The following is a 16,727-nucleotide window of genomic DNA, read 5'->3' as shown; positions in this document are numbered from 1 at the left end:
CAATTCTGTGTGGCTTCTTATTAAGTTTAAGAAATGACTGAAAATATAAGTCAGTTGCTTAGTACTAGAGTTAAATGGAAAAAATATAAATATTAAATGATATTTAAAAATAAAAATATATACTTAAGTGGAAAAAATGTCAAAAAACCTGGAAATTGAGGCATCATCCAATTTCATCAGGGATTTGAAGACGACTCCTGCTTGTTCCAACCTGGTGCGAAGAAACTGCAGTACCAGAAATGTGGCAATCAGGTTCAGGAGACATTCTCTTCCTTTTATACCTAAAAGTGGAAAACTTTTATGTCAGCTGGACACTCTGCATCTCAAACTATGCCTCTTTATAAAAGTTCTATGAAAGAATTTATACTACTATGAAACTACGTTAGCAGATCATAAAACTATTAATTTTCAATGTTAATTAGTCTGCTATTTAAATAAAAAATGAGGATGATTGGGACATATGCCTGTCATATTATCCTGAAGGTTGTCAGGAGACAATTAGATCCAGACCTCCCCTCCCTTGCCATCTTTAATCAGAGAAGCATGAACTATGCAGAGAAAAACTCAGTTTTTAGGCTCTGGCTCCAAATAGAAGAGAAAAACCTAAATACACAATAAATAATATGGATGATTAGACCAATATATCAAATTATTTCAGACTTTGGACTCTATATTTTGATCTTTCTAAATAAGGTCAGATATGCGCCTCCAGCCAAACCAAGTACTTCTTCCTTGTTTCCTGTTTGCCTCTTTCTATAAAAGCTTGCAGCCCTTCCACCTTACTTTGTAGTTCTCTGGACTCGAGAGAAGTGGCCCTTTTCATGAAGTATGAAATACAACTTTTTAAGTGAATTAAATTGTTCTTTTCATTATTTTAATTGTATCTACAGGTAACCAGTATTATTTATCCAATCAAGATATTTTACTTACTATGTTATGAAATGCCAAAATTGCAAATGAAATTTGCAATTAACATATATAGGACCCAGAAATTAAAACCTTTATTTTTTAAAAATGCAAGTCATGTATTTGAAATCACTTTATATAATAAACTAGATTTCAAATATTATTTTTCCAATCCCACATTTTATGAAACTAGTCTTTCCACAACTACCTTGAGGGGGTTCAGAACACAGCACCCGAGAATGAGTCACTTTGGCATGTGGATAATTTTGAGCTGAAGGTAATCATGACACAGCAGACTCAGGAAAAGCTTTTGACCTCCCCTGTAACTACCAGAGGTAAGGTTTTCATCTAGGGACTTATCTGTATGTCAGGGCAAACATCTGTTACCAGACACTGCTTCCTCTCATTTCCAGTGAATTGCCTCCCCCACTTTGAAGCCCCAGACCACTATCCCTTTTCTTAGCTCAGTTGCCTTTTGTCTCACATCTTTGTGGGGCTTCCATTGCACAGGTACATATACATGTATATGATTAAAAGTGTTCATTTTTCTCATTATAATCTATCTTTTATTAAGGGGGTGGAGGTGGTGGTCTCAGCCAAAAACCTAGAAGAGTACAGGGAAAGTTATTTTTCCTCTTCCACAATCTTCATCATCATTAGAGCACAGTGAGTCATCTGATAATTTCCAGGTAAATTACCTTATTTCCATCTAAGATATTTGATATCTGGTAGCATTGTTTGCACCACTACAACACAGCCATTGAATGTTGTTTGATTATGAGATATTTTAAGCATACAGAAAAGTAAAGAGGAGAACACAGAGGTGGGCAAAAGTAGGTTAACAGTTCACATGGAAAATGGTACAATACTTAATAAAAAATGATACAAGAATAACTTTTGCAACCACCCTTGTATAAAATATCCCTATCACTGCATAGCAGGTCAACTTTTGACAGTTTACCACATCTGCTTGAAATGTCTCTCTTTTCTTTAAAAGAAACAGGATATTAAGTCGAAGCCCTCCCCGCTTGTCCTTCAACCCATCCCCCAGTTCTTCAAAGGTAAACACTATTCTGATTTGGGACTGAACATTGCTTTTGAAAGTGATCTTCAATGCACTCTTTAAATGGTATTCAGTGTTTGTAACTTTAAATTCATTTTCTAAGAAAATAAACTGTTAAATTCCTTTTACTTCTCTTCTTAGGATTTCTGTCAGATAACTTCCCTAAGTGTCCAAATTGATTCTAATTAAAGCCATTTCAAGTTGAGTGTTCTCCCAATTGATACCTTGTTATTCAAAATAAAATACAGTAACTGAGGGAATACTTTAAAATACAAAATATATGTAAAGACTCAAATACGTCCCCTTTTCTGGGTGACTGATTTTTACAAAACCCTGTCTTATAATTATGAATGTATAATCTGAGGAATAAAGACGAAAGAATCTGTTCACAATCTGTACATAGCTGTACTTACAGCATTAATTTTAAATGAGAGAGCCGAAACTACTTACAAAATGTCGTTTTTTTTAAACAAAGGAAATGGGAATTGAAGACATTCGTAAAAACAAAACAACACAACAAACTTTATTATCCCACAAAAGAAAATCAAGGAAGACAAAAGAAAAAATGGAGACAGTTTAGCCCTGGGTGGTGTGCCTCAGTGAATTGAGTGCTGGCCTGTGACAACGGGTTGCCAGTTCAACTCCCAGTCAGGGTACATGCCTGGGTTGCGGGCCAGACGCCCAGAAGGAAGAGTGCAAGAGGCAACCACACATTGATGTTTCTCTCCATCTCTTTTTCCCTTCCCTCCCCTCTCTCTAAAAATAAATAAGATTAAAAAAAAAAACAACTAAAAATGGAGACAGTTTAATTTAGGGTTCCTTTGGAGGTTTTTTTGAGTATTACATATAAAATCTTAGACTAATTTTTAAGTGATATTAATAATAAGCAACATGTAAGTCATGAATGTATTTATGATATTCAAGGTTATCATAAATTATAAAATATCAAAATGATGTATCAGACCCATATAAAAAATAAATTCAGAAGGGGACGGAAAGAAAAAAAGAACAAGGAAAAGGATAAAAGAGAGAGGAAGTTGGGTAGAGAAGTATAAAAACAAGTGAGAAAAAAAATCAGACATCTTGAGACTACATATAGAGGACAAAAGGCGAAAAAGCCCACACATGCAGAGAAATAACACAGATAATCTGGAGATATACAGAGCTGCACAGGGAAAACCCAAGTGAAAGGTATATCCATAAAGAAATTTCACCTCTAGCTTTCCTCTTATTTCTCTGCCATTCCTTCTCGGTCTGTTTGTGGTTGCTCTTCTGTCTGATCACTAAATAGCAGTGTGCCCAAAGATGGCATAATGACCTCTTCTCTGTCCTAAGTTACCTTTTTCTCTAGATGGTCTCATGTAAACACATGGTCCATAGCTTCAAGTACTATTCTGTCCTCTTCCCGAGCTCTAGCCTTATATCACAAACATGTATTTCTTTCCAATGTCTATTAGGCATCTCAAAATTTAAATGTCCTGGACTTAACTTTATTAGAATTTTTCCAGGTTCAATCTCCAGTTGATGTTTTGCTCTTCACATGCTCAGCCCTCCTTACCCTTCAACTGCTCACATCCAATCAATCACCAACACTTGATGTTTCTAAAAAAATGTATCTTAAATCTTCCTAAATATACACTGAAATTTTAAAAATTAAATATTGAATAGATACAGCTGACAATAATATATGTTTAGGGCATAAATAATTTAACAAACACTGAAGAATGAAATACCAATATACAATTCTTTTAAATTGTAAAATACACAAAACGTAAGTTACCATTTTAACCATTTTTAAGTGTACAATTCAGCACTAATACATTCACATTATTGTGCTAGCGTCACCACCTATCTTTAGAACTGTTTCATCTTGTAAAACTGCAACTCTATACCCATTAAAAAATAACCCCCCAATTCCCTACTCCCCACATCTCATTGTAGTTACCATTCTACTTTCTGTCTATGCATTTGATTATTCTTGGTACCTCATATCAGTGGAATCTTACGGTTATTTGTCCTTTTGTTACTGGCTTATTTCATTTAGCATAATGTATTTGAGGTTCATCCATGTTGTAGCATGTGTCAGAATTTCCTTCCTTTTTAAGGCTGAATAATATTCTACTGTATGTATATACCTTGTTTATCTGTGTTGCAAGTATTTTATCCCAGTTTGTGGCCGGGTTTTTTCATGTTTTAAATATCATTCATTTATTTTTAATAAAAAAGGCATTGCTGATGTTAATGTAGTGTATGTACTTTATTAATCTTTTCCTTTATAACTTGTGGGGTTTTTTGTTTTGTTTTGATTTTTGCATTAAGAAACTTCTTTCTGATTGATAAGTCAAGATTTACAAGTGTTAATGTCTGGGAAATTTGGGTGAAGGATATATGGGAATTCTTTGTTCTGTATTTGCATTTTTTTGTCAAGATTAAAATTATTTCAAAATAAAATGTTTTAAAAATGTTTCCTATCTTAAAATCATAAAAATACTTTCCTATACATTTTTCTAAATGCTTTATGGTTTGCCTTTCACACTTGAGTCTTCAATCTATTTGGAACTGATTTTTGTGTATGGTGTAAGGTAAAGATTCAAACTATACCTTTTCCCTATTGTCTGGTAGTCCTAGTACCAGACATTGATTAAAAAGTATATCTATGGCATAGTACTTGGTCATTAGAAATTGTCTTTATATGGCCCTTTTAAGGTTTTAATGGAAAGGCTGAGATGTTTATCAAGTCTCTGTTTTGTTGTCATTTGAAAACCAAACTTGTCTCCCCAACACTTGGCAGTGGCTGAAATTTCTGCTTAGCTTGCTTTTTCTTGGACAGCCAAGGATCTGAGGGAATATATAGGCAGATTTCAGAGCTCCTCCCTTCCTAGAATTTTCCCCCTTAATTTCTAGCCACTCTGGCAGCCCTGACCTTTATGTCATCATCCCACTGAGAATTTCTGTTTCAGTTCTAACCCCCAGGTGCCTCAGGAACTGAGAAGTGCCTTCAGATGAAAAGTCAGACAAACATGGCACATGCCTGGTTTGTCTCCTTCTTCCAAGGACTGTGTCCCCCTCCAGTTCTACCTGTTTTGTTTATTTTTGTTTTTGCAGTCTAGGCCTTCAGTGAGAGGCTTCCAAATAGATGCCCAGAGTTAGTGAATGTTATTGGCAGGAGTGTTAGATACAAGATCTTCTATTATTCCAGAAACCAGAACTCCCTCAACATGTAAATGTTCATTATTCCTTTTTAGTCTATTGCAAGTCAAACAGGTAAAGAGTCTGCTGACCCTGGAACAGTCTGAAATACAAAAAACCTGGCATTTTAGAGGTGATCGCAGGGGAATTAGACACTGCTGTTCAATGAATACTTGCAAGTTGTTTAATGTTTGATTTTTTTAATAAAAAAAAACCAACTCAACCCAGGGCTAGCATTTGGACTTCAAATTACTTGCTGTTTTGAGGATGTCCAGGATCCAACTCACTGTTATAAGAAGAAACAGGAGAATCAAGATGGCAGAGGAGTGAGTAGAAGTTACACCGACCTCCTCCCAGGACCAATCTGGAATTACAACTAAATTGTGGAGAAATCACCTGGAACAAACAACTGAACAGTAGCGAGAGAGGGGCCTTGTAACTTCGGAGACAGAAGAATTGGCTTTAGCACAACCTAACTGGTAAGGAGTGCAGTAGAGACTTGAGAAAGCGGGCAGGACGCCCACGGGCAGCAGCACCAGAAGGATATTGAAATGGCCAGTTGGATCCCCCTGAGAAGAGCGGGGTCTAAACAAAAACTGGGGATCTCTAGCCCACAGCACCAGAGCCCAAAAAGTACACAGGAAACAGCCAGCTGCGAAAGTGGCAGGGTTGCTCTCTCCCAGAGACAGGCGGCTGGAGACACAAAGAACTGTTTAAAGGGCCAATGCATAAATTTTTATTTGCAGCCACTTATCCTGGTCTCTGGCAAAGGCAGAGCAGAGTGGGCTAGAGACCCTTAGGAGAGACTGGGGCAGGAGGCTTTGGGGAGAGAATTGAGAGAGAAGCCGGCAGGATCTCAGTGCTGACTCATCCCCCATGTGGCAGCAGCCATCTTGCTGAGGCAAAGACCACTCCCCCTAAGAGGCACCAGTGTCAGAGGACCCAACAGCCCCACCCCCAGGTAGGATTCCACCCCACCCTGTGCTGTCGAAGCTGCCTGCTGAATGCAGAATATCAGCCACAGACAATGGCTAAAGGGGGCCCAGAGAGGTCTGGCAACACTTGAGGAGAGGTTGGGGCCGGAGGCTTTGGGGAGAGAACGGGGAGAGTAGCCGGCGGGATCCCAGTGCAGATTCCTCACCCATACGCAGCAGCGTGAGAGGACCCAACAACCCCGCCCCCAGTAGGGACTCCGCCCCACCCTGAGCTGTCTAAGGTGCCCTGCTGAGTGCAGAGTGAATAGATTAACAGCTGAAGGAGAAAGCTACAAACAGTAGATTACTGGAAGTCTCGAACAGACTACCTAACGTCAGATAGGGACGACATCTGACATCATCAGAGGCAGATCCAGAAAGTAAAAACACTGGTGTGACCTTCTCCAACCACAGAGGTTCACACCACAAAGTTAGGAGATCAAGACAGATCAACTTAAGAATCAGAAGTAAAAGAGAAGAGTCTCACAAATAATGGGAAGACAAAGAAATATGCCCCACTCGAAGGGAAAGGAGGAATCCCCAGAAAGTGAACTAAATGAAACAGAGGCAAGTAAACTATCAGATATTGAGTTCAAAACAACTGTTCTAAGGAAGCTCAATGAGCTCAATGAGCTCAGAGAGAATTACAAAAAACTACAGGGAAACTACGAGGAACCTACTGCAAACTACATCAACATGAAAAAGGACATATAAACCATCAATAAGAGACAAGAGGAAATGAAGAATACAATTTCTAAATTGAAGAGCACAGTAGAAGGAATCCAAACCAGGCTAGATGAAGCTGAGGACTGAATCAGCGAGCTAGAGGACAAGGTAGAAAAAAAACTCCCAGAAAGAACAAGAAAATGAACAAAGACTCAAAAAGAATGAAGAGGTGTTGAGGGAAATGCAGGACAACCTGAAACGTAACAATATCCGTATAATAGGGATACCAGAAGGAGAAGAGGATGAGGAAGGCATAGAGAACCTGTTTGAAAAAGTAATGATGGAAAACTTCCCACACAAGTCCAGGAAGCACAGAGGGTTCCATTCAAGGGGAACCCAGTGAGGGCCACTCCACGACACATCATCATTAAAATGGCAAATAGCAAAGACAAATGGAGAATCCTAAAGCAAGCAAAGGAGAAAGTGGTAGTAACATATAAGGGAGCCCCAATATGGCTAGCAGTTGACTTGTCAACAGAAACACTGCAAGCCAGGGGAGGAGTGGCAAGAAATATTCCAAGTCATGAAAAGCAAAGGCCTGCAACCGAGACTGCTCTACCCAGCAAGGCTCTCAATTAAAATGGAAGGCAAGATAAGGAGTTTCCCAGACAAAAGAAGGCTAAAAGAATACACCTCCACCAAACCAGCACTGCAAAATATGCTAAAGGGACTGCTTTAAGATGCAGAAAAAGTTTCTATGAATATCCAGGTTCCTTTCAGAGTTAACAGTACTTGATATCACCAATATTTTTAATCACCAATATTTTTAATACTGATTAATCTGATTGTGACAGTGATGTTATTTTAATTGTTCCTTTACTATTTGTTGAAGCTAAACCTGTTTTAGTATAGTTCTTGCCTATTTCTATTTCTTTTAAAAGCTTTAAATGAGTTTTTGGTATTCTTTATCCATTTATTGATTAAAGGTTTGTAGATCTTTTTTCCCTAAAAACAAACAAACAAACAAAAACAACCTACTAACCATGTTTTAGATGTGTTGCAAATACTTTTCTATTCTATTCCTTGCCTTTTAACTTTTTAAAATATGTATATTACTATATAGTTAAATGTTTAATATAGTAAAAAAAAAAAGAAGAAGAAACAGGTCTGACTCTGGCAGCGACTGACTGTTCATCAAAGTTGTCTTCTCCTCTAGGGCACAAAGCCTTGTATCTGGGTGGGGCTGTGACTAGTTCCTGACACATTTTCTCCCTTTCCCTCATGTATTTCTGGTAAATGATGCCAGAGTCATCTCTTTTCTTTCACCAGAGTCAATTTAAAAGACATGTGTTGATGGTAGAGCCACAATATGGAAAGAGCCTGGGTCTCTAACTGATTTTGTAGAATGGAACTTCCCTGCTGACCAATATTTGACTGTGACATGGGCAACAAAGTAATCTTTACATCAAGCAATTTAAGATTTGGATTTGTTAAAATAGCAGTTATTGCTACTTATGCTAATATATTTGCACAGGTAATAATACCCTTATTGGTGGTAAAGATATGATTAGAAACTAGTCCCCTATTTCCTTTGATGATGAACAAATATAATTCTATTCATATGCAACTTATAAGGGACCCCCCCCCCACTGACAAAGAAACGGAATTATCGCTGGAGGGTGGGCAGCTTGCAGTACAGACTTCCCCCACTAGGTGAGTGTTCTAGCAACCCATCTGTATCAGTGCACCAGCTGGTGTTGTCATGAAAGTCTGCATTTGGCTTCTGTGAATTTTTTTTGTGTTCCAATGTGTTTGCCCATTTCATGATGGGCAATTTATGAGCACATATGCCCACACTACGCTGAATGTTCAGCAGTTTTTGACCAAAAATGGCGTGACTCCGCCATGTCCCATCCTCCCTATTTACTTGATCTCTGAGCAACTCTTTTTTTTTGCGTCCCCAGATGAAAAAAGTCCTCAAAGGGAAATGTTTTTCCAATGTGGAAGATGTGAAACAAAAAACAGCAGAAGCACTAAAAGGCATCAAAATCAACAAGTTCAAAAACTATTTTGAGCAGTGGAAAAAAACATCTCCATAGGTGTATTGCATCAAATGGAAAATACTTTGAAGGTGACTGAAGTTTAAACATACAAGAATAAATACACATTTTTTATAAATAAATTCTGGTTTTGGGGGGCTTCCCCTTGTATATTATTATATTAATGCACTAGCTTACAAAAATTATAATGATTAGAGCATGTCATTAAATACACAGAAAAACAGTAACTTACCTAGAGAGCGAATGCCTTTTTGTTCAAGAAAACTGTTTAAAATAGTAATATTAAGGTTTAATACAAATCCCAGTGCTGGTGTAAGTTTCCAGAAGCCATCCTATGAAATTCAGAAAACAAATTAAAGCAACATTCTTGAAATTTCATCACATAAGAAGTTATGGGATAAATATGTTTCCAATTATTTCAATTCAGTTTACTTAGATATGTCTAGAATTTTTATTACTGTAAAATCAAAGTTCTTCATATACTAGTGACACAGGATTGCTGGTAATCTCATAGATACTATAAACATTAATTATGTGGTGGCATTTATAAAAAGTCTGAAAAAAATGCTCAGGTGTAAACATTTAAAAAATGGTATTATATATCTTTTCTTCTAACAATGCTTTGTTTCTCAAAACAATGTTACTCAAACTTTTAAATAATACGATTTCTTTGTTAAACATTAAAAAATGGGCCCTTATGGTATCTGAAACATGAAAATGACAATTTTTTACTACCTATAAATTTATGTTGAATATACTCTTTAAAACTACTTCCTTGTGCTCACTGTCCCCCCGCCCAACACAGCCAAGAGTCACTGCTTTTCAGGCTGACCTTTGTCATATGCTTATGAGAGTGAGGAAAGCTTCCATATGGGGATCCTAACCTTAAAGTAGACAGACTCTGGGCCCCAGAGGAACTCATACAGGGAGCAAAAAGGAGGGTGATGTGACAGGTTTGTTCATATGTTAAAGGGTCTATGTCTGTAATCTGAAAAATCCTGTAGAGATAATATGTGCCAACCAGTACGGAACAAGTGCCAGGTTGGATTTTTTCTTTCCAACCACTCCTTATAGAGGTATTATTATTATACTCACTTTGCAGATTGAGGACACTGAGGCGCAGAAAGGTTAAGGCACTTGTCCCAAGCCACACAGCTAACAAGTGGCATAGCCAGGATTTAAGCCCCAACAGTCTGGCTCCAGGGTCCACCAATAGCTGTGGCTGCTATATAACTACTGATGCTGCTTTTATGTGCATCTTTCCAGGTAAGGGGAGCTGGGCAGCTCCTGTTATCTTGTTTAAACCTCAAACCACGTTATGAAGTAGACACTATTATTCCCACTATATAGATAAGGAAGCTGAGGCTGAGAAAGGTTATCTGACTTGCCCCAAATCACCAAGCAGCAGGGCTGGGACTCAGACTTAGTTTTGTACTAAATAAGTTGATTTTGCTACTAAATTATTTTATATCAAAACAAATAATTACAGCAAGTCCCTTAATTACTGTGTACTGGTTATATATAGTTCAATGACCAGCTACTTTGAATAGTACTGTTCGCAACTATGAAGCAAATTAACTCAGATGTAGGAGAAATAAAGCTAATACCTCAGTTTGCAGACTGAAGAGTTCAGGCACTGATATGAAATTCTTCCAGCTTTCTTTGCAGTCTGTGTCATCCTCATCATTTAGTACGAGAAGGCTTGCAGGAAAGTCTCTTCTTGTTATATCACTTTTTTTTAGCTTTTTGAAATACCCACTTGCCAGATATCCTGGTGCTTCACCACTTTTGGTTTCAAAAGAACTTAAGGCAGCCAAACATGTATTTGGGAGAGAATCTGATACTGCAGTTCTCACAGAAATATTTGATGGAGAAGCCCCAAGTGATGGAGGAGCCTTATGGAGAGCAAGGTCAATTTGATGTATTGGCTGATTGTAACTGGTGCTCAAGGGACCTGGGGAATTTGGAAAATGAAGAGGAGAAGAACCAAGAAGAGGCTGAAAACCACACCCTCTGGTTGGACCAGGGGGAGGAAATCTAGGAGGAGAGAACAAAAGATTCTGCCGTGGAGGAGAGTTGAACTCAAGGGAAGTGTCAGTAGAAGGGCAGAACTGAGGTTCTTCAGACATTTTCGGTAAATAAGACTCTCTGGAGCTAAACAGGACACCTGGGAATGCAGAACCAGTAAAAGATTGAAAAGGTAGGTTCTGGGGAGGCAGGCTGGGAGGAGAACCCCCATCAAGGGAAATGCCTGTCTCAAGGCCCTGGTCATTCTTAGTTGGAACAAATGGTTTAGGACAAGCAAGAGTACCTAAAAGAGGGCTCTGAGGAAGAAAGTTGGGAGGACAGGGGAAAGTGGAACCAACAGGGGAAGCAGCTAGGAAACTGGTTGAACCAGAGGCAGCAAACGATTTGGAAAGAGCCATTTTTGGTGAAATGACTTTTGTAAATGCTGGTTTAATTCCTGAGTGCTTAAATGAATCTATCAGACTTAAATCCAATGGCCTTTCTACATCTCTACGTTCAAAATTGATTTTTAAAGGTATTTCTGATAGGTGGGAACCTAAGCTACACATTTCAAAACCTTCAAAAACTTCCTGCTTAGATGATTTACATTTTTTTTTAGTTAAAAGTTTAAGTTGAGATTCTCCTTGCCATTCAGAGGATGTTGAAAGAGCCTGCCCAGAAGAAAAAATTATGTCAGGGAAAAGAGAATAGAATGAACAATCAAGCAAATGTCCTTCCTAGTAACTGACTTCCCAGGAGTCAAGCAATTACTTACCCCAGAGCTTTGAAAAAAGAAGCTATTAAAGATCATTGTTTAAAAAATGATCTTTATATTTTATAAAAAATGATTTTTATATTTTATAAATATGGAATCTGAGATTTGGAGAGCGTATCAGCAATAAATACATTAAGATCTTAATCTCTCTTAATTTTCAGAATCATGGAATTTTAAACACCCCTCATTTTACACAAGAGGAAACTGAGGACCATAAAGTCACTTGCCCAACATTTTACAATTAGCAGTATCATAGGGTGTGAATTAGACCTAAAGTAAGCTGCTTATTTGAAATAAATTATTCTAGTCTCATATACTGCTTCACAGCAATATTAAGAAAATGAGAAAACTGAAAAAATACTGAAAAAAATTTTCAAAACTTTAAAGTAACTAAATGAATGTATCTTTACACCAGAATATAAACAGAACATATAACAAAAGGAATTGAAGGGTTCTATGTTACTACCATTGTTTGAATATAATTTAAAGAGTATTAAAAAGTTGCATGTTAACAAAATGCAGTTTTATATAAATTACAAGCCCTTGAGGTATTTTGGAATTGGCTAGCTTCTAATTTTACCAACGTAAATGAGCTATTAAAAAAAAAAGAGTAGTCTTTTCCCAACTCAGTCAAGTTTTAAGTACATACTTAAATAATTAATTTTTAAGAACATATGACAAGACACACATTTCAAAATAATAGTTAAAAATGATGTTTATCTGGAAAAAATGTTCTTAATTAGGTAAGCAAACTGAAAAAAAAAACAAGTGATAGACTAGACCTATTAAAGTATATTGTGAAATTACAATATTATAACAGATCAATAGAACAGAACACATGGTCCAGCAAGAGATCATAAGACATGTGGGAATCTAGCAGATGATAAAGATGGCATTTCAAGTCAATCAGATGGAAAGGAGAATTATTCAATAGATGGTGTGGGAAAAAGTTGGCGGCCACCTGAAAGAATATAAGGTTGGTTTCAGACTTCATGTCTTATACCAGGATAGATTCCAGTTGGGTGAAAAACTAAATGTAAATGTGAAATCATAAAACCATTTAAAAATATAAATAAAGGAAATTTTTTTTCACTACCCCACCTTCCTTAAAGCAGTGCCCTCCTTCAGGGTAATGTTCTAAAACAGATTGGGGTGACAGATGTACAACTCCATGAAGGCAATAAAAACCACAGAATTGTACACTTTTCTGTGGTATGTGAACTATATCTTAATAAATTTATTTTTCAAAAAACATCAGGTGTTTTTTGGCCTCCTCCACAAGGGTGGGGATCCAGATCTGCTCAGACAAATGAAATGTTAAAAAAAAAATCATGAGAAGACTCACTTATTACCTAATAGCAATAATCAGAACTTTCCTTAGTGCTGGTGATATGCTGAACCACGTCCTCAGTGTTAATGCCTATGACCCTCAAAACAGCCTTATCAGCAGACAATATTATTCCTCATTTGGCAGATGGGGAATGTGACTTGCCAAGGTCACAAACAAAGAAGTTTCAGAGGCAGAGTTTGAACCATGCAGTCTAACTCCAAAAGCTTCACTCCAGCTCCACTACAATATACACAAAAACAAAGAGTATGATTGTGTAACAGTCAGCAACTGTCATCACCCCACAGTGGGCCAACAGGCGGTCAGTCTCCTCATGTTCTTGTCAGTATCACTAACAGCAGGCTGGCTCAATTTCCAGACATACTGCTTTTACTGTGATCATGTGAAGTATACCTTTTTTTTTTTTTTAGGTGGACCCGCCTTTGAAATGCCCCTTTGAACCCTCTGTTTTTTTATATATATTTTATTGATTATACTACTAGAGTTGCCCCATTATTTTCTCCCCTTTATTCCCTCTACCTTGCACTGCCCCTCCCCTCAGCATTCACCCCCCACATTAGTACATGTCCATGGGTCATAAATATAAGTTCTTCCACTTCTCCATCTCCTGTACTATTCTTAATCTCCCCCTGCCTACTTTGTACCTATTATTTATGCTGCTTATTCTCTGTATCTTCCCCCTCCGCTCTAATCTCCATTTATATGACTCTGTTCCTCTTCTAGTTGTTTGCTTAGTCTGCTTTTGGTTTTTGAGTTTCAATTGTTGATAATTATGAGTTTGTTGTCATTTTACTGTTCATAGTTTTTGATCTTCTTTTTCTTAGTTAAGTCCCTTCAACATTTCATATAACGGCATGGAGATGATGAATTCCTTTAACTTGACCTTATCTGGGAAGCACTGTATCTGCCCTTCCATTCTAAATGATAGCTTTGCTTGTTAGAGTCATCTTGGATGTAGGTCCTTGTCTTTCATGACTTTGAATACTTCTTGCCAGCCCCTTCTTGCCTGCAAGGTTTCTTTTGAGAAATCAGCTGACAGACTTAGGGGAACTCCTTTGTAGGTAACTCACTCCTTTTCTCTTGCTGCTTTTAAGATTCTCTTCTTAGCTTTAATCTTGGATAACTTAATTATGATGTGCCTTGGTATGTGCTTCCTTGGGTCCAACTTCTTTGGGACTCTGAGCTTCCTGGACTTCCTGGAAGTCTATGTCTTTTGCCAGCCTGGGGAAGTTCTCCTTCATTATCTTTTGAAATAAATTTTCAGTTTCTTGCTCTTCCTTTTCTCCTTCAGTCATCCCTGTGATTCAGATGTTGGAATGTTTAAAGTTGTCCCAGAGGTTCCTAAGCCTCTTCTCATTTTTTTGAATTCTTGTTTCTTCATTCTGTCCTGGTTGAATGTTTTTTTCTTCCTTCTGCTCCAGATCCTTGATTTGAGTCCCAGTTTCCTTCCCTTTATGTTTGTTCCCTGTATATTTTTCTTTATTTAACTTTGTGTAGCCTTCACTTTTTCCTCCATTTTGTGACCATACTCAACCAATTCAGTGAACATCCAGATTACCAGTGTTTTGAACTCTGCATCTGATAGGATGGCTATCTGTTCATCGCTTACTTCTATTTTTGGAGCTTTGATCTGTTCTTTCATTTGGGTCATATTTCTTTGCATCAGCGCGCCTTGGAAATTGTTGGAGGGGGCGGAGTCTTATGTATTCACCAGGGTGGGGCAACCCAGGTTGCTGTGTTGTGGCACTGTGCGTGGGGAAGGGGTTCAAGAGGGAACAATGACACTTGCTTGGCTCCCGCCAGCTTTCCATCACTTCCCCTGCTACCTACTACCAAATGGGTCCTTCAAGGAGTGATTCTCAGGTGGGTGGGTTTGTATATGTTCTAGGACCCCATGGGTCTCTCCAATGGACTGTCTTGTGAGGTTGGGAGTTTCTCCTCCTGCTGCAACTCCAACAGGTTTTTACCTCCAGAAGTTTTGAGGCTTTCCTTTCCCACACCAGAACCGTGGCTGCAGGGTCTGTCTCACTCCCCAGCTGTTCCTCACTTTATCCTCATGCAAACGTGGGACCACCTGGTCTGCCAGCTGCCGCCTTGCCCACCTGGTCCTCTAGCCACAGCCTTGCCACGTGTCCTCTCCACCCCTGCTGCCTGTCTCCGCCTCTTCTACCAGTCTGGATGAATGCGTCTTCTTTAGCTCCTTGGTTTTTAGACTTCCATATAGTTCAATTTTCTGGCAGTTCTGGTTATTTTTTGTTTTTAAATTTATTGTTGTCCTTCTTTTGGTTGTGCGGGGCGACAGTGTATCTACCTATGCCTCCATCTTAGCTGAAAGTCCTGAAGTGTATCTTTAATAAAGGGAAATTTTTAAAAAGCATAATCTCTGAACAGGAAAGGTATTTCTAAGCAGGACAAAAAATGATACATAACAAAACCTAGAAACCCAAAGATTAAAAATATCTGTATGACAAAAAGATGATAAGTAACATAAAAACACAAATAGCAAGTCAAATTGGTTTCATAAACAATTTCCAGGTAGGTTACTTTCCAAAGCATGGCTGTTACATCTGTGACAGTCTCCCTAATTTCCACAATGTTTACTAAGAAAGATCCTATTCTTGAGGATGAATCACATAAATTGATATACACCAATTAAAAGAATCTTAATTAGATACTGACCTGGGAACCTCAAAAGTCTAGAAATGTGAGGCTAAAAGCCTCACCTTGGAGGTTATCTGTATTCTCACCACACCAGTTTATGCTTTGAGTTTTGCTATCACATCTCTGACGCAGTTCTTAAGATTATGTTTTTCTTCTGTTTTATATGAGATTAATTAATTTTAAGTGCAGTTTCTGCTTTTTCAAAAGTGAATTTTAATATCTGCATATGAATTGTTTGCCCCACTTAAAACCTCAGTGCAGGATCACATAAAACGAAAGCACACTTAAATAGCTACCCAGGCCCTGACCAGGTAGCTCAGTTGGTAAGAGCCTCATACTGGTACGCTAAGGTTGTGGGTTCAGTCCCCGGTCAGGGTACATTAATAATCAATCAATTAATGCATAAATAAGCGGAACAACAAAACAATATTTCTCTCTATAGATCCCTTTCTATCTCTCAAAAAAAAAGAAAAAAAGACCTGCCTACTACCACGGAAGTTCAATCCACAAACTCAGGAAATTGAGAGATCAATTTAAGAAGCAAAAGCAAAAAAACCAAAAGAAAAACAATCTCACAAATAATGGGAAGGAAAAGAAACACTCCTCAATGAGGAGAAAGGAGGAATCCCACAGACAGAACTAAAGGAGGAATCTCACAGACAGAACTAAATGTAATAGAGGCAAGTGAACTATCAGATATTGGATTCAAAACAATGGTTCTAAGGAAGCTCAATGAGCTCAGCAAGTTCAAGGAAACTATGAAAAACTACAGGGAAATTATCAGGAACTTATTGCAAACTATATCAACATGAAAAAGGATATAAAAACTATCAATTAGAGACAAGAGGAAATGAAGAATACAATTTCTGAATTGAAGAACACAGTAGAAGGAATCAAAAGGGGGCTGGATGAAGCAGAGGATTGAATCAGTGAGGGGGAGGACAAGGTAGGAAAAAGGTCCCAGAAAGAGCAAGAAATGGAAAAAAGACTCAAAAAGAATGAAGAGGCATTTAGGGAAATGCAGGACAACCTGAAACATAATAATATCTGCATAGAAGGAGAAGAAGAGGAGCAAGGG

General features: G+C 37.9%; 1 protein-coding gene across 2 annotated transcripts in view; it reads right to left on the bottom strand.

Annotated features, from left to right (window-relative positions):
- PARP4 (poly(ADP-ribose) polymerase family member 4) overlaps positions 1-16,727 on the bottom strand; it is a 108,260-nt gene that overhangs the window by 4,079 nt on the left and 87,454 nt on the right. For both annotated transcript variants that reach the window (XM_054577461.1, XM_054577460.1), the window contains 3 exons: positions 10,466-11,536; positions 9,091-9,190; positions 149-281 (listed from right to left, as the gene is read on the bottom strand). In XM_054577461.1, the coding sequence (XP_054433436.1) occupies positions 149-281; positions 9,091-9,190; positions 10,466-11,536 (1,304 nt within the window). The remainder of the gene's footprint in view (positions 1-148; positions 282-9,090; positions 9,191-10,465; positions 11,537-16,727) is intronic.

The sequence above is a fragment of the Pteronotus mesoamericanus genome, unplaced genomic scaffold (genome assembly GCF_021234165.1).
Source record: "Pteronotus mesoamericanus isolate MK-2021 breed Mesoamerican mustached bat unplaced genomic scaffold, CSHL_Meso_final contig_433, whole genome shotgun sequence".
Taxonomy (NCBI): Eukaryota; Metazoa; Chordata; class Mammalia; order Chiroptera; family Mormoopidae; genus Pteronotus; species Pteronotus mesoamericanus.
The sequence above is the reverse complement of the archived record's forward strand: the minus strand, read 5'-3'. Positions and strand labels throughout refer to the sequence as shown.